The following is an 18,098-nucleotide window of genomic DNA, read 5'->3' as shown; positions in this document are numbered from 1 at the left end:
GGAGAAGTGTTACTAGTCAAGATCTTGCCATGGGGCTGTGTGTGTGTGTGTGTGTGTGTGTGTGTGTGTGTGTGTGTGTGTGTGTGTTTCTGTCTATCTGTCTGTCTGTCTGTGAAAACAGATGCAACCACCCCCTAGGCATTCTGTGCCTGATTTGTAATCCACACCAGTGTTCAGGCCAAATCTATGAAGTAAGCATTTACATTTTGTAATTTAGCAGACACCTTTATCCAAAGTGACTGACAACAAATACATTTGTCCAAGTAAGTTTACTACTAAACCTTTTTTTTAGTAGTAGTATCTTCATTAGGCTAATATCAGATTGACACAGAAATTGAGTAGAGGAAATATTTAGGCCTTTGAAATAGAATATTGCAATACTCCTGTGTGACAGAATTTGTGAACATAGATAGATGTCTTTACTCACTTAATGTATCTATTAATTTATTATTATATGGCATCTTTTTATGACGGTATGGGACCACTCGCATTGAATTAGCAAGTAAAAGTCATTGCGGCTTTTTTTCATTGCTGTCTCTCAGGCTTCAAAGCTTGGGCGCCCTGTTTAGTTGGGCGCCCTGTTTAGTTACTATGCAGAAAGGTAACAAGCGACCAATCATAATGACATTACAATATTTAGCCAATCAACATTTAGCCAATCAGCGTCCGAACCAGCGCTCAGAAATACGGATTTCCCCGCCTCTAAAATCATTCTTTCTGTCAACCTGAGACAAGAATATAACAACAACAACTCGACAACAATATAAAGTTGTAATTTCGCAGGTAGGTCGCTAAACAAACGTTTAAAAGCAACGTTTTTTAATTATTATTATTATTACGAAGAAAATCAAAATTTCCACTTGTTCAGTTTGAAGATAACTTAAGTTCGCAGCTAAACGTTTAGCTAGCTAGCTGAAGCCTGTTAGTTCGTTGGTTAACTGCGACCAGCGAGGTAACCACGGTTACCTTAGAGGTTTGATAGTTAACCAACGCGTCTAAACATATAGCTAACTAAGTCTCATTTACTTTCATTTCCACAGTGCTTATCTAACGTTTCTAATGTCTGTTATGTTCAGTTAAATTGAAGTTCGCTGCTGACCCGCCAACGAACATCAAGCCTTGACAGGTGAGGTAACCTGAGGTAACCTGTAGACAGGCAGTGATGTGAATAACGGCGTTATTTTTTTCAGTAATGGGTAATCTAATTAATTATTATTTCCGTCGTTATAACGCCGTTACCGTTACCGGTTAACCCCCTAGGGTGACCAGACTTGATGTGTGCCCCCCCCCAACACACACACCCTCCTACTTTGCAAGTGAAAGTGTGATATTTACTATGGTTACAAAACCCATAGATTTACAAGAGCATAACTACAGTACAGGCTCATCACAGTTGGGCCTAATGCCGTAGTATAGCCTTTACACTGATGCTCAAATCTGAATGCAACTCACATCACAATGCAACACGACTTTCTATATAGGCTAATTATTTCCATCATAAATGGCCTGAGACTACATGCTAAACCATAACAAAGGGGGAAAATGCACATACTGTATACTACAATAAAACAAGCTCAATACCAACCAAGTCCAATAACGACTGTTGCAGGCATATAAGAATAATCCATCCTCCTCTCTCATCCTCCTCTCTCAGTCATCCTCTACATCTTCCTCCATCCTCCACTCTCATCCTCCTCTCTCATCCTCCTCTCTCATCCTCCACTCTCATCCTCCTCTCTCATCCTCCTCTCTCATCCTCTCTCATCCTCCACTCTCATCCTCCTCTCTCATCCTCCTCTCTCATCCTCTTCATCTTCCTCCATCCTCCACTCTCCTCCTCTTCCGTCCTCCTCTCCTCCTTCTTATCTTTCTCTCTCCTCCTCCTCTCTCATCCTCCTCTCTCATCCTCCTCTCTCATCCTCCACTCTAATCCGTACAGCGATTCCCAACCTATGGGCCGCGGCGGCCCTCTGGTGGTCTGCGAGAGTACTGCAAATGCGCCGCCAAATCATGGGCGTATTACAGTTTTTTACGATTGCTAACTCACCATGTTCAATACTGAAACCACAGTTTCACAACTCTTCATACAGTCTGCATTTGTACACTCATGTTGGCCAATGACTTCATTCATGTCTCAAAAGAAGCTTGTTCAACCACACACTGTCAACAATGTTCACTCAGAAGCATACACTGTCATTCATAACATTCTGACTTACAAAATACTAACAACAGGGAGCATTACATAGTTTGAATGATTTTCACAAGAATGAATATTTCATTATAAAAATGGTTTGATTTATAGTAATCATAGACAGAATAGTTGACTGTAAAACTGTTAAGTATTAGGCAACAAGAATGAATCAGAAACGCCACAATTTGCTTCTATCCTTTATTGTATCTTTTGCTTCTATCCTTTATATTCTATGTTTTATCCTTTTTTTTCAGTAACTTTGCAGAAAGTAAGTTATGGTACATTTACTTCAAAGTACACTACATTTACTTGTGTAAAATGAAAAGTGAAAAATAAAGTGGAAGATGCAAAGTTCAAAGAAAAAAATAATAATTAAATTCCAGGGCTACAATACAATAGCAATCACACCAAAAATGTCTCACTCCTGAGGATTTTGGTCCACCCTCTGGTCTGCATCTGGTCACATCTAATGTCTTCCCAGGCAATGCATCTAGTCTATTTCATTTCATTGTATATATTCTGCTAATATTTTCTAGACATTTCAATATGATTACTGCAAATAGTGAAAATACCACCGCTCATCCGTTATCAGACTTTGTTGAGGTTCTGGAACTGAAGAGTAGCAATAGAGTGCAAAATAACAGCATCTGCACACTCAAACACTGTGCAAAAAAACAGTTTATTGCAAGCTTTCTGTCATATGTGACTGCTCCTGGTGTTTCTGGACACCTCTCGGAAATGAGAAAGACGTCAAATTCGTCTTTAAAGTTTTTTTTTTTTTTTTTTAATTTTCGTTTTTTTAGCTAAGATTCAACTCGAAGATGTGAAGTACCCACTCGTTATTTTTCCGAACAGTTTTACGTTCATTAAATAAGTGTAATCTATAACACAATGACTTCGTTTCTTGTTGTTTGATGGGGATTCATTATCTTTGATGGGGATTTTCTGTGCTTAGTGATTTCCGGTGTAGCAACTTTCAAATACTCATGTCGTCTTCAATTTGTTTCCGATTTCAATGTATGATGCATCATTTGAAAGCTTACAATCTGTAGTTTAAGCACATGTAAAAAACTGAAAAATGATTTCGCCTACAGGTAGCCCTTTTCATTGGGCTGTGTCACATGATAGGAATATGATTACTGCAAAATTGCACCAAATAATTCAGTTTTGAATGTGTTCTTCAGAGTTTTGAACACAGTATGTTAGCAATGAAAAAATGTGTTGCAAATACATAGTATTTTGCAAGTGGGGGAGTTTGAATGAGAGAAGTGTTATGGCATTTGGAGAACGTCGTCATTGAATGCATTCTGTATGAAAGCAATGCACAAATCACAGAGAAAGAGTCACAGTTTTGTTCACATGGGTTTCTGCTCTGCTGACTGTATGAAGAGTTGTGAAACTGTGGTTTCAGTATTGAACATGGTGAGTTAGCAATCGTACAAAACTGGTAATACAGTAATACAGTAATAAAACTGTAATACAGTTTTTTACGATTGCTAACTCACCATGTTCAATACTGAAACCACAGTTTCACAACTCTTCATACAGTCTGCATTCGTAACACTCATGTTGGCCAATGACTTCATTCATGTCTCAAAAGAAGCTCGTTCAACCACACACTGTCAACAATGTTCACTCAGAAGCATACACTGTCATTCATAACATTCTGACTTACAAAATACTAACAACAGGGAGCATTACATAGTTTGAATGATTTTCACAAGAATGAATATTTCATTATAAAAATGGTTTGATTTATAGTAATCATAGACAGAATAGTTGACTGTACAACTGCAAAGTATTAGGCAACAAGAATGAATCAGAAATGCCACAATTTGCTTCTATCCTTTATTCTATCATTTGCTTCTATGTATTCTGTTTTATCCTTTTTTTTCAGTATCTTTGCAGAAAGTAAGTTACGGTACATTTACTTCAAAGTACACTAAATTTACTTGTGTAAAACGAAAAGTGAAAAATAAAGTGGAAGATGCAAAGTTCAAATAAAAAAGAAAAACTGAAATTCCAGGCCTACAATACAATAGCAATCACACCAAAATGTCTCACTCCTGAGGATTTTGGTCCACCCTCTGGTCTGCATATGGTCACATCTAATGTCTTCCCAGGCAATGCATCTAGTCTATTTCATTTCATTGTATATATTCTGCTACTGTAATATTTTCTAGACATTTCAATATGATTACTGCAAATAGTGAAAATACCACCGCTCATCCGTTATCAGACTTTGCTGAGGTTCTGGAACTGAAGGGTATCAATAGAGTGCAAAATAACAGCATCTGCACACTCAAACACTGTGCAAAAAAACAGTTTATTGCGAGCTTTCTGTCATATATGATAGGAATATGATTACTGCAAAATTGCACCAAATAATTCAGTTTTGAATGTGTTCTTCAGAGTTTTGAACACAGTATGTTAGCAATGAAAAAATGTGTTGCAAATACATAGTATTTTGCAAGTGGGGGAGTTTGAATGAGAGAAGTGTTATGGCATTTGGAGAACGTAGTCATTGAATGCATTCTGTATGAAAGCAATGCACAAATCACAGAGAAAGAGTCACAGTTTTGTTCACATGGGTTTCTGCTCTGCTGACTGTATGAAGAGTTGTGAAACTGTGGTTTCAGTATTGAATATGGTGAGTTAGCAATCGTAAAAAACTGTAATGATGAAATACCAACAGGGTTCGAGTTATGTGGGAGCCAATGGGAGCTGACCTGAGCTCCCATAAGGAAGGTCTGAGCTCCCATGAAAGCAGTAAAATCATACATCTGTGGGGGTCGCTAATAATACATTACCACAACCATTATTTGATCATAAATGTCAATGTAATGAGTATTATTTATATTTATTTATATGATAAATATTCTAAAATAAACACGTTTTCCAAAAGAACTACGCGCACCAGCATTAATCTCCTGTGAATGACAGTAGGCCTTTGACTGCCTGCACTTTACCACCAAGACACTATGGGGCGCAGTAGAATATTGTGCAACAGCAGAATATGATCGTTAAGAAAGCATTCAGCAGCTAGCTATCATGCCGCCCCAAAAAAGGCCACTGCTGCCGACCGAGTCGACAAGCCTGGAAAGTTTCGGGTTTTCATCCAAGAAACCAAACTTGAATTCAGCTGCACCTGTTATGACACCCAACGTTGAAACTGTTGAAATAGCAGAGCTCAAACAAATCCAAGTGCTTCCGAAGAAACATAATATAACATAAGCTTGGATGAGATAAGATGATGATGAGGCTAACAACAAGAGGCTAACAACATCAAACCAACAAATATAAACTCAACAATTAGAATGTATATTTTAGCTACATTAACCTTATTGTAACATGTAAATACTGATACTCACGGACAAATCTATCCCACGTTTTCAAACTGCCACAATGTAAAGTGCGTTCGTAAATTTGCTCTGAGAACGCCGGAGCGCACACTGGGTCAACGTCATAAAGGGACCAAGTCATTTGATTGGACAAGAGGCATTCCATGAGAGCTGATCAGATTCCAAAGCGATTTTACAAACGCAGCCAATGCAAACTGTAAATAGAGCATCTAGGTTGCTAGGCAACGAACGGGGGGGGGCGGGGCGCTCTCTGATTGGTCCGTAGATGCACAGCCCGGCGTGCATTTTTCGAATGTTTTCGAGTGTTCATATTTGTCATTAGTATTTGTATTAGTAGGATTCTGTCTAGATTTTATGTAACGTTTTTTTTTTTCGGTTGACTTCAAGGATCTGGGGAAACGATGGAGGACCAGCTGAATAGATTCGAGAAGCTGTCAGCAGAGCCTCCTCTCCGAGTAGCAGGTACTCCTCTCGGAGTAGCGCGGAGCGGCCACCGCAGCATGGCAGATAACACCAACATGTACGTGTTCGGAGGGTACGACCCCGACTCCGGCGAGTTCAGGGAGCTGTGGAGGTACCACTTCGCCACGAGCACCTGGCAACAGATCCGCACAGAGGGCTACATGCCCAAGGAGCTGGCCTCCATGTCAGCCATTCTGCACGGCAACAACCTGTTCGTATTCGGAGGCACCGGGATCGGTGCGAACGACGTCCACGTCTGCAACGTCAAGTACAAGCGGTGGTCGCTGCTCAACTGCCGAGGGGAGAAGCCCGACAGAATATACGGAGATTACGGACAGGCCATGGTCATCGTTAACGGCTTCCTGTATGTGTTTGGAGGACAACTACCAGGGTACAACTACATTACAGACCTGCACAGGCTGGACCTGACCACCAAGGAGTGGATCCACCTCAAGCCCAACAACCCCCTGGACGACCTGCCGGGGGGACGGTACAGGTACGAGACGGCGCACGACGGACAGAGGATCTACATCCTGGGAGGGGGGACCTCCTGGACGTCCTACCCTCTGGACAAGATTCACGCCTACAATCTGGAGACCAACTCATGGGAAGAGATCGCCACCAAGCCTGATGATCAAATAGGGTACCCGGCTCCTAGGAGAGGTCACAGCTGTGTGCAGATGAGAAACGACGTGTTCCTGTGCGGCGGGTACAACGGGAGTCAGATCCTGGCGGACCTGTGGAAGATGAACCTGCAGACGTTCCAGTGGACCAGACTGCCGGCGGTGATGCCGGAGCCCGCCTACTTCCACCGTGCCGCCGTCACCCCGGCTGGCTGCATGTACATCCACGGTGGCGTGTTGAACAACATCCACGAGAGCAATCGGACCGGCTCATTGTTTAAGATCTGGCTGGCCGTGCCCAGCCTGCTGGAGCTGTGCTGGGAGCGGCTGCTGAAGGCCTCCCCCCACCTGGCCCGGCTCTCCACCGTGCAGCTGCTCAACCTCGGCCTCACACAGGAACTCATAGAGCGCTTGAGATAGGGGAACGGACGGACGGACGGACAGGGAGGGAGGGAGGGACGGACAGAGAGACGGACGGGATGGGAGGAGAGGAGAGGAGAGGAGAGGAGAGGAGAGGAGAGGAGAGGAGGGAGGGACGGACAAGGAGGGAGGGAGGGACGGACAGAGAGGGAGGGAGGGACGGACAGGGAGGGAGGGAGGGAGGGACGGACAGGGAGGGAGGGAGGGAGGGACGGACTGGGAGGGAGGGAGGGACGGACAGGAAGGGAGGGAGGGAGGGACGGACAGAGAGGGAGGGAGGGAGGGAGGGAGGGACGAACGGACAGGGAGGGAGGGACGGACGGACAGAGAGACGGACGGGATGAGAGGAGAGGGAGGGAGGGACGGACAGAGAGACGGAGGAGAGGAGAGGAGGAGAGGAGAGGAGAGGAGAGGTTGGAGGGAGAGCAAAGGATTTCTTTTGAAGAACAGAAGTGTTCTTCTGCCTACGTAGCCCCGCCTTAAAACCAAAAACAATGGGATGCCTTTTTTTCCCCTTTTGTGTTTGTGTTTGCACTTCTGATGATGATGATGATATTTTTAAAGAGAAAAAAAACAAGTGGAATGGTCTCATTTATAATAAATGAGAGTGAGACCATCAAATGAAACGATCGTGGGCCAGTGTTACTTGGCCTGATGTCGTTCTCACACGAGTGACTACATATCCCACTATGCACCTCGGTTGTCGAGAGGGAAAATGGCGGCAGTGTTGCTGCAGGTGTTGGAGCGGTCAGAGATAACCAAACTCCCCAAAGCTGTTCAAAATAAACTCGAAAAGATTCTTTCTGATCAGCAATATGAGATCGATTCTCTGAAAGCACAACAGGAGCAATTCAGGGTTGACAGCGGTAAGATTTGACTGAGTATAGCTACTTCAATGCAGATAGCTAGCAGATAGCCAACATCTCATGGCTAGTTAGTTAGCTAGCTAGCTAGCTAGCTTACATGTAATGTTAATGTGTGTGATTAAATGCAATGTGGATATAATGGTACTTTTTTCACCAAATAACAATCATGACTAACAACTTGACTGTATGTAGCCCAGCAACACAGCCATGGCATTAGCAGGCAGCTTGCCTGTCGTCTTTGGGGACTACCTGGTGATTGACAAGTGACTTAGCTTGGTGACTGACTCTTGTCACTCTTGCAGAACAACAATTATTTGAGAAAGTGAAACGACTTGAGCAAAGCCAGGAAGAGTGTGTGTCCCAGGCTGAGGAACACCATAAACTGAAAGAGGAGTTCACCAAGCTTGGTAAGTGTGGAGTGTGGTTGATCCTAGTGCAACTGCTGCTAATGGCCTTTCATTAGACTGCCCCTTCTTCTTCTTCAAGCTACTTTACGTTGTGTCTTTGTTGTACATGTCCTCTTATTCATTAGATGAAGAACTCAAGAGCCTACGGGACAGGAACAAAGAATATGAATGTGTCCAAGAAAGGTTGTCATCTGAACAGGTGAGGCATATTTGAATTGTCTTGGTAGTGTGGAGTGTGGGTAGTATTGTTTATAACCAATGGTATGGCTTAATATAGATAACTCATACATGTCTCATGTATACCATATGTCAGACTTATAGAAGTATGTTATGTTTGATTCTAGGCTCTGCTGTCAAAAGCCAAAGATGAATTGGAGGCAGAGAAGCGTGAGCTTGTGCGCACTTTGGAGAGGAGATCCCAGGAAGTGGAACATCTGAGTGGTATGTTTGAATCTATGAGAGGGGTACTGTTTGCTCTCTCTGTCTCACACTCACTGTCTGTCTCATGTGTTTGTATTTCCTCACCAGAGGACCTGAAGCGCCTTAATGATAAGGTCGTGGAGGTCACCGGCTCAAAGTTGGGGCTGCAGCTCAAACTGGACGAGCTCGAGTCCTCAGAGGTCAACATCAAGGTGAGCCACACTGGACTGGCAGCTCAAACCAGCTCCAAATGAAGGTGTAACAGGGAACCTATTCTCATTCATTCGTTGCATCACTTAAGGACCTGAGAAATTCTTGGCCACCTGGGCCCTATTCCTCGTAGCGCGATTAGAGATATTTTGAATCCCAATCGACAGTTGCCTGAACGAGGCTTTCCTTTTAATCGCGAATATACTAATCAGCGTACGTGGAATACCCCCCTGGACTGCTACATTATCAACATGTACTTCAAATCTTCTCCTCGTGGCGGCACTGCATGTCCATACTTTAGACAACAACACAATTTTACTTTAAATGTGTTTGTTGTTTGCTTATATAATTGGAATACTCCTGTGTTCATCAATAAAAGAGAAGTTTATAAGCAAGTGTTGCACGAGGCACCGGTTCTACAAAAGTATCACAATACCCTGTATCGGTTTAGAAGTCAACATTTTGGTAGTGTGAGGAATTTGATGTCAACACGTGGTTTGAGAGGGTGCTATGTCCTCCTCTCTGTCCTGGGGGATGGAACCTCAAGAGAGAAAAAACAAGGAAAGAATTGCTCAGGTCCCTATGTTTAACACGCACTGTTGTGTTTCCCCTATGCCCTCCAGTACAGGGAGAAGCGGATGGAGCAGGAGAAGGAGCTCCTGCAGGGCCAGACAGCCTGGTTGAACGGAGAGCTGAAGGCTAAGAGTGAAGAACTGCTGGCCCTGTCTCGCCAGAAGGGTAACGAGATCCTGGAGCTCAAGTGCAGCCTGGAGAACAAAGTGGATGAGGTAAGGAGGGTCACTAAGTCAGGTCTCTGTCTCCCAGGTCAGTACTGCTCCCTGCAGGATGACTATACGCTTGTTTTCATCCAAAGCATTGAATGGGTTTTCATGCAGATTTAACCAAACAATTGCCATAACCATTTACATTGTATGTCAGGCATGTCTAAACATGGCGTTCTCTGTTTCTTTATTCGATTACAGTTGAACAGAGTGCAGAACCAAGTGGCTAGTTTGAAGACTTCACATGAAAACCTTCAGAAGCAGGCTGAAGACATGATCAGCAAACTCAAAGAGGTGTGAAGATGTTTTAGGCCATCCCAAAAGTTGCCATTTTGAAACTCCTAAGGTATTCAGGTATGAGCAATGTGTGTTTTTTTTTTTTCAGGCTAAGGAGCAACAGGCAAGCGTCGAGGAGAAGTTTAGGAACGAGCTCAATGCCAACATAAAACTCTCCAATTTATACAAGGTATGTAAGAGCTATGATTATTAATTAATTAATGAATAACTGCCTTTTTGATGGTATCGCTCTTTTGTTTTGTGTTGATACGTTTGTGCTAAGCAAAGTTCTGAACCAACTGGCCAACAACACCACTTTTTCGTGGCATACAATGTGAAATGACACCGCGCACACAACACTAACCAGCGTTAGTGTTATTAGCAAATAAACCAACCCTGACTGTGTGCTTGCAGGAGGCAGCGGCAGACTCTGAGTCCAAGAGTGTGGAGCTGAGTGGGGCCGTAGAGGAGCTGCACAACCTGCTGAAGGACGCTGGAGAGGGTGAGAGATGTTTCTGACTGATGAGACCCACACACAAACATGCATCTTACATATCCAGATGTCATCTCTAAAATCTACTGTTACCAATATCTTTTACCAGGGTATCCGTGGTGTCTCGAAAAGTATTAAAAGTTGATGAATCAATTTTGGGAAAATCAAGACCCTTAATAACTATTTAAAAAGTCTTATCATGATTTTATGAGGTTTAGGTATTTTTCTGAATTAGACTCTGTCCAAAGAGTTTGAGTCCTAAAAACTTTTTTACAAACTTTTCATTTTGTGAATTTATTAGTTTTATTAAAAAAAGAAAGATGAAACGGAAATTCTGTTGTATGATAGTGGTCTAGTCTATTGCAAACTAAAACTGTTAAGTTAAAGGTGTCACTGATGTAAACGGTTACAGCTCAAAGTGGCGGTGAGATCTGGAAAAATATTGACACGGTCTTTAAAAAGTCTTAGAAAGGTATTGAAATTAACCTCAAGATTCCTGTATATACCCTGTTTACAGACAGCACCTTCATCCTAATTACTCCTTTTATTAAGCTGAATTCTGATGGCAAACGTGTTATGTCTGCTTTTTACAGCTAACAAGGCCCTGGAGGTGAGGCTGCAGGAGATGGATGGTGCCCGGGACAAGATGGCGGCTGAGCTGAAAGAGAAGATCCAGAGCCTGGAGAAAGAGCTGGACAACGCCAATGAACTTCTGTCTGACGCCAAACACAGAGGTCAGGCCTGATTATGTAGACTCACTTTGTTTGTCAAACGTTTTCATTACCAGTTGCTTTGACTGCATTTAACTGGTGAGAGGGGTAATCGAACGATTCAGTAGTTTGCATTAGATTGATCTGTCTAGCCTTCTCTCAGTTGTTAAGAACACAACTCTTGGGCGCTTAGGTGGCATAGCGTTTTAAGCGTTGACCATGTAACCGCAGGGTCCCCGGTTCGATTCCGGCCGGGGACATATCCTGCATGTGACCTCCTCTCTCTCTCACCCATCCTTCCTGTCTAAATCTCTACTGTATCTGTCAATAAAATAAAAAAATATGAGTGGGACTTCCCCACTCAGAAAAAAAAGAACACAACTCATTGCGTCCTCTTCTCCGTCCTCCACTCTCTCTGTCCTCCAAAAAGCGTTGAAGTGGAGAATATGAAAGTGGAGGACGGAGGAGAGGACGTGGAGAGGACGACAATTGAGCAAAGTCTTCTGTTTCTGGAAATGAAATGAAAATGGAGAATGCTTGTACAGACTTGTGTATGGATATGTAAATGACAATGAGTGTAATTATGTATGAATCGCCTTCAAGTTGTATGTTCTATTGGTATTTTGAATGAAAAAATAAGTAAAAAAAAGAAATGGAGGATGAGCTTTGTCCCATTGCATGGTTGTTTCCAGGCCCTGCTGGTGCTGCCTCTGTGCTCTCAGAGGAGCAGATGACCACCATGTCTCCAACTGCAGCTGCTGTGGCCAAGATCATCAAACCTGGCATGAAGCTGACAGAGGTATCCACAGCAACTACAATCACTTTGCCATAGCAACAGTGGCAAGACCGTCAGATATCATGACACACATGGACATAGTTCACCTGCAGGGATTGTTCACTTTCAATAGTGGTTCCTGAGCAAAGATATGATATGTGCTGATAACCATAACAAATCCAGTGAAATAGGACCAAAGATGTTTTATATGTTTGTATCCCCAGTTGTACACATCGTACGTGGAGAGTCAGGAGCAGCTTGGGTTTGAGCGTCTGGAGAACAAGAGGGTGAATAAGTACCTGGACGACATCGTGCAGGAGGTGGAGGCCAAGGGGCCCATTCTCAAACGCCAGAGAGACGAGCACGAGCGCATGCAGAAGTCTGTGACCAGCCTGTCAGCGAAGCTGGAGCAGGCCGTTAGGGTGAGACAGAAGCTGTGTGCGTGTGGGCGAGAGCTCCGCCCATGCTTTTAAATGGATCATATAAACAAGCCCTAAAGCTCGGTCATGGCCCTTTTTACATGAATGTTACTGTTTGGCTCTGTGTCAGGAGGTGCATCGCCTGCAGAGGGAGTCTGACGAGGCCAACAAGCGTTCATCTGTCCTGGAGAGAGACAACCAGAGGTCTGATCTACAGCTGGCGGACATGGCCAAGCAGGTGGGGCTCCTAGCAGAGCGACCTTAACTTTGACCACGATACTTCTCATTCAGCGGTGCATCTCATTACTAATTGTAACCGTCTTTTTCCACCTCCGCTCACCAACCTCAATGTTGAAGTTGAAATAGGTCAAATAACACAAGTTAGGTAATTAAATCTGTATGGTAGGTGCCTTGACGGGACATGACGCACAGGATAGTAGGAAATGGACTACCAAACAACCAATGCTTAATAGCCCTTGATGTTCATTTCCTGCATTATCCATGACCTCATCTAACCCTACCTCGCCAGGTCCGTGTGCTGCTGATCGAGCTGGAGGAGGCTCGTGGTAACCATGTGGCCCACGATGAAGACGTGAGCTCGGCTGACATCAGCAGCACGTCTGAGGTCATCACCCAGCACCTGGTGACGTTCCGCGGCGTGGAAGAGCTGCAGCAGCAGAACCAGCGCCTCCTGGTGGCCCTGAGGGAGCTCAGCGACGCACAGGAGAGAGAGGAGACCGAGATCATGGGCTCCAAGTGAGTGTGTGTGTGTGTGTGTGTGTGTGTGTGTGTGTGTGAGCCAAAATTATGGAAATTGTGTCACTGTCCAAATACTTCCGGACCTAACTGTATAAATATATATGCTATTGATCTTGACTTGACTCACAGGATCAAGGGGTTGGGTCTGTGTCTCATGGGTCTAAGCTTGTTCTGGAACTTGACTCTCTGCTAAAGAGTAACTCAATGACTTCCTCCTCCCTTTCCCCAGGCGCAGTGAGCTGGAGCTGAGTCTGGAGAAGGCCCAGGTGGAGCTGGAGGGTCTGAGGGACCAGCGCACCCACCAGATGCAGCTGGCAGAGTCCATCGTCAGGCAGAGGGACATGTACCGCGTGCTCCTAGCACAGGCCACCGGCGTCAGCTTTCCTCAGCAAGGTAGGACGCCTCACAGCCTCTCACAGCAAAAAAACACATGTTTGATACCTGGGAGTATCCTATGCTCTTCTACTCTCACATCTTACAATGTGCCTACTTGTACATTTGTAAGACAATGTTTCCTCTGTCATTTTTCTTGGTGGAAATCAATGTAGGTTTTCAACCCCCCAGGTGAAGAGGAGATCAGTGGAACCCTGTATGTCTTGCAACATAGATAACAGTTTGTGTTTGTGTGTACCAGTCTAACCTTTTGACCTCTCTCAGGCAACGCACCCGAGGAGTTCTCCCTGACCTCCACTCCCCCCCGCCTCTCCCCGGCCGCCACCCCTACCACACCCACTGACCATATCACCATGGCAACCGAATCCACTGAAGCAGTGGAGGCCAAGGCGGCGTTGCGACAGGTTAGCGAGCCCCTGCAATCCTGTTCACCCCAGAGATGATTATACACACTCGTCAATAGAGGGCAGTGTAGTCTCACTGCTGGATCTTTCATGTGAGAGATGTAAAAATGAATGCAGCGATAGTCTACCGTGAACTAGCAATAATCTTGTTCTCTGCATGTCAATGTAAAAACAACAATGACGGATATTTGAATCGAAACGTTTTTGGCACAAACAATCGTGTTATAACATCACTGATATCCAAAAACATTTGATAATCGGTAGTGTTTCTGTTATGTATGAACTCCAGGTTTGTTTGTGTGTTCAGCTGCAGGAGGTGTTCTCCTCCTACAAGAAGGAGAGGGCCGAGAGTGTCAAGGCCGTCACGGAACAGAGTGACAAATTGCAGGAGCAGGTGTCCGACCTCCGCTCCCAGAACACAAAGATATCCACTCAGCTGGAGTTTGCCTCTAAGAGGTATGGCCAAAGCCCTCAGAACACAACCAAGACACAACTTAAAGCAATGGCACAAGATGAAATAGGATTTCAGCAAAAACGAGTGGCTTTTAAAAGCCTGACGTGTGTGTGATGATGTTCAGCCCTTACAGCAATTAGCAACCGATGAAACAACAAGACTATGAGCCTAGTGTGCGCAGATACCTCTTCATGAACATTTCAGCTCAGTCACATGTAGTCATTTGTCTCAGCAGAACACTAGATGTTTAGTGTAATCTGTTGGTGTTTTCCCCTGTTCAGATATGAGATGCTGCAAGACAACGTTGAGGGCTACAGGAGAGAGATCGCCTCCCTCCGAGAGAAGGAACAGAAGATGGCCGCCGCAGCCCAGAAGAACGAGCAGGCCGTCCACACCCTGACTCAGGACCTGACTGCTGCTCAGGAGAAACTGTCCATGGCAGAGGTATGTGTACATAATATGTGTTGTCTTATTTCCTTATAAGTATCTCTCATTGGATGTTTGTTGGTGAGATAGATGTGTCCCCTTCCCCTTCTTTAGGGTCGTAGTGAGAACCTGCGTAAGGAGATCAACATGCTGAGGCTGGTGGAGTCCAGACTGACCCAGGAGAGAGACACCATGCGGACCCAAAAACACAGCCAGACCCTGCTGCTCACAAACCTCAAGGCCATACAGGTACACACACACACACACACACACACACACACACACACAAACACAGAGATTTGCCCACACACTAACACCAAGCTCAAGAGGTAGACCATCAATCACACTGACACACACCAATCAATACCTGTACTCTCTATCAATACTTGTGCACTCATTTTCCGTCATGATTATACAGATTGAAGTAGTACTTTCCATCCCAGCCTGTCGATGTGTCTTTGTTCTGACACCCTCCCCGTGCTCTCCTCCAGACCACCCTGGAGCGCTCCGACACCGACACCAGACAACGTTTCAACACCCAGATAGAGAGGCAGGAGAGGGAGATCTCCCAGCTGCAGAAGAGACTGGAACATGAGGTGGAGCAGCGCCACCTACTGGGCAGAAACCAAGAAGTAAGAACCTAGTTAACCCCCCCCCCCTCCCCACTTCTCAGTACCAACCACAACCCCTCTACTCTGTTTCTCTGTCTAATCGAATTTTGTCCTTGAATCCTCTCCTATCGAAACCTTGTCCTGTGTATCCTTTCCCCCTCGTCCGCCTATGAATATCTTACACCCGTCTGTCTGTTTCCTCTCTCTCCCTCCAGGTGCAGCTGATGGATGCCAAGAGGCAGCTGGAGACCCAGGTGTCCCAGCTCCAGAAGACCAGGGAGCTGCTGAGTTCGGCCCAGCTGGATGTCAGCACCCTCAGGCTGCAACAGGGCAGTGGAGAGGGCCATCGTCTGTCCCTGGGCTCCCCCGCCACCCCGACTATGGGCTTCAGAGGTCAGCACAGCACACACACTGTCCTGTTACACAACGACACCAGGCCCAGTCGGCTCTAAGACAACAGAATATTCCGGAGCTGCTGAAAGTGTCAGATGGCCACGAATGTCCTTGAAAGACCTGTTATCTAAAGATGATCCCCGGGTGACATGCAGACAGTCAGCTTACATGCAAGACAGTCAATGTCATTGACGGATGGCTATATATAGGAATGTTGAGGTCTTCACTTATTGTCGTATTTTAATAGTCTGGTTGTTTCTTTGCCTTGAAAGTGAAATGTCAGACCTAAGTTAGTATCATTGAATTCCCACAAATTAGCCTAGTTTTTTGTTTTTGTTTTTCCCCTCTGTAGAGCTGTGGTTGACTGACTTTCTGCATTACTGCATTAACCATCCTTTGGTATTGGTGTCCTGGGAAAGTCTGACTGTTCCCATATGTTAATATAGGGCAGTCTGAACAGCCATGCTTTCATTAGGTTGAGTTGTAGTATTTTTGTATTTTATAGTAAGTAGCGGGTGTGGTTTTGGAGCATGCACCATTTGCAGTGTTATGGTTAGAGATGCTCCGATCAGGGTTTTTGGTGCCGATCACCGATCACTGGAATCAGTGATCTGCCGATCCGATATCACCGATCACAGCGTCGAAAATGGCAATTGAAGCATTCTATTTATTGTGTAGCATTATTTATGTTTTTAATTATTCTTAACACCATTGACATTGTATATTAAGTATTCAAATGAAATTAGGAGATGAGAAAGTATCATGAATTGACAACCATCTGTTTTATTGAATTCACAACCACCTGTAGCTTACTTCAGGAAAAACAAATAAAATGTGAAAATAAAAATCATAATAAATAAAATGTACACTGTCACATCAAATGTGCAACATTCCACTCGAATGAGAGGAACTAGGGGCTCTTAGAGAACTTGGAGCTTATACTGTAGCTTTCCTGAGGAACAATAAACATACCCAAACTAAACTGCAACATAAACAGGCTATAGCCAAATATAAAATACTGTTTCAAGTCATATTTGGAATGGAATGGAATGGACTTTATTTGTCATTGCTACAGTACAGGTACCAAACAACGAAATTTAGGAGGGGTGGCTCCCCTGGTGTTAGGAAAGCGGCCGGGGTCCTGTACCTCCTGTTCGAGGGCAGCTTGACAAAGTGTACGTGCCCAGGGTGGGTCGGGTCCCTGGAGATCTTGGAGGCCCTCCTGAGACAGCGTGTGTTGTACAGCTCCTCCAGAGAGGGGAGGGGGGCGCCGGTGATCTTCTGTGCTGTTCTCACGACTCTCTGTAGCTCGTTTCTCTCCGCTGTTGTGCAGCTGTGGAACCAGTTGGAGATGCCGAAGGTGAGGATGCTCTCCACTGCGCCGTGGTAGAAGGCCACCAGTATCTCCTGCTTGTTGTGTTGTTTCCTGAGGCATCTCAGGGTGTATAGCCGCTGTTGTGCCCTCTTGATGGTGCCTTTAGTGTTGTCCTTCCAGGCCAGGTCATCCCGCATGTTGTGTCCCAGGAATCGGAGGGTTGAGACTCTCTCCACGCTCTCTCCGTCGATGAGCAGGAGCTGGATCTCGGACTTTTTCCTCCTGAAGTCTACGATGAATTCCTGGGTCTTTGACTTGTTTAGCAGCAGGTTGTTAACCTTGCACAGCTTGCTCAGTTGCTCTACCTCATCCCTGTACGCCGCCTCGTCCCCCCCCGAGATACATCCCACCACGGTGGTGTCGTCTGCAAACTTTACGATGTAGTTGCAGGGGTGGACGGGGGTGAAGTCGTGGGTGTAGAGGTTGTAGAGGATTTAGGAGGAGATAAGACAGCAAGTCAGCAATAATCAATAAAACAAAAAAACAAAACATTGCACCTAAGGAGATTTCAGACTCAAACCTTACTTCTGATTAAGCAGCATCACTGGCAGATTAGCCTTGAGAAATACAAGCATCTCAGCGTTTTTGGCACTCACCCTGTTCCTCTTATCATTTAAAATATGTCCTGCTATGCTGAAAAGTCACTCGCTATCTACACTTGTGCAAGGTGCACAGAGGAAGACCTAAAACTCGCGCGCTAATAGTTGTTGCTATGGGCCTTAGCCTAGCTTAGTGACTTCCTGCTCGCGGGGTCACATGACGTCGCTCAACACTACCTACACTACGCTCGTGAAGTCGCGCTGGAACTCTGACCAGCACTCGTGGAACGCCTCTCGTCCAATCAAAGCACTCAGTCCCTTTATGACG

At 44.9% G+C, this 18,098-nt stretch overlaps 2 protein-coding genes across 3 annotated transcripts in view; both read left to right on the top strand.

Moving 5' to 3' along the window:
* Positions 1 to 5,954: 5,954 nt before the first annotated feature.
* On the top strand, positions 5,955 to 7,058 carry LOC308154809 (kelch domain-containing protein 10-like; the record flags this gene model as incomplete). Its single annotated transcript, XM_080528028.1, has 1 exon — positions 5,955 to 7,058. The coding sequence occupies one exon, from the start codon at positions 5,955 to 5,957 to the stop codon at positions 7,056 to 7,058; it is 1,104 nt and encodes a 367-aa protein (XP_080384154.1).
* A 712-nt stretch (positions 7,059 to 7,770) lies between these two features.
* Positions 7,771 to 18,098, top strand: part of tprb (translocated promoter region b, nuclear basket protein) — a gene marked incomplete at its 5' end in the record, with an annotated part of 24,518 nt that continues 14,190 nt past the window's right edge. Inside the window, 21 exons of one of the 2 annotated variants that reach the window (XM_080545748.1) lie at positions 7,771 to 7,924; positions 8,227 to 8,331; positions 8,457 to 8,530; positions 8,676 to 8,772; positions 8,860 to 8,963; positions 9,585 to 9,749; positions 9,945 to 10,037; positions 10,129 to 10,209; positions 10,434 to 10,521; positions 11,106 to 11,246; positions 11,915 to 12,021; positions 12,222 to 12,419; positions 12,547 to 12,654; positions 12,946 to 13,172; positions 13,405 to 13,568; positions 13,833 to 13,972; positions 14,280 to 14,428; positions 14,708 to 14,870; positions 14,967 to 15,101; positions 15,344 to 15,484; positions 15,679 to 15,856. In XM_080545748.1, coding sequence (XP_080401874.1) covers positions 7,774 to 7,924; positions 8,227 to 8,331; positions 8,457 to 8,530; positions 8,676 to 8,772; positions 8,860 to 8,963; positions 9,585 to 9,749; positions 9,945 to 10,037; positions 10,129 to 10,209; positions 10,434 to 10,521; positions 11,106 to 11,246; positions 11,915 to 12,021; positions 12,222 to 12,419; positions 12,547 to 12,654; positions 12,946 to 13,172; positions 13,405 to 13,568; positions 13,833 to 13,972; positions 14,280 to 14,428; positions 14,708 to 14,870; positions 14,967 to 15,101; positions 15,344 to 15,484; positions 15,679 to 15,856 — 2,809 coding nt within the window. The remainder of the gene's footprint in view (positions 7,925 to 8,226; positions 8,332 to 8,456; positions 8,531 to 8,675; positions 8,773 to 8,859; positions 8,964 to 9,584; positions 9,750 to 9,944; positions 10,038 to 10,128; positions 10,210 to 10,433; positions 10,522 to 11,105; positions 11,247 to 11,914; positions 12,022 to 12,221; positions 12,420 to 12,546; positions 12,655 to 12,945; positions 13,173 to 13,404; positions 13,569 to 13,832; positions 13,973 to 14,279; positions 14,429 to 14,707; positions 14,871 to 14,966; positions 15,102 to 15,343; positions 15,485 to 15,678; positions 15,857 to 18,098) is intronic. The other variant, XM_080545747.1, reaches the window with a different exon arrangement.

This window comes from Nansenia antarctica (assembly GCF_963989245.1).
Source record: "Nansenia antarctica genome assembly, chromosome: 1".
NCBI lineage: Eukaryota > Metazoa > Chordata > Actinopteri > Argentiniformes > Microstomatidae > Nansenia > Nansenia antarctica.
The sequence above is the reverse complement of the archived record's forward strand: the minus strand, read 5'-3'. Positions and strand labels throughout refer to the sequence as shown.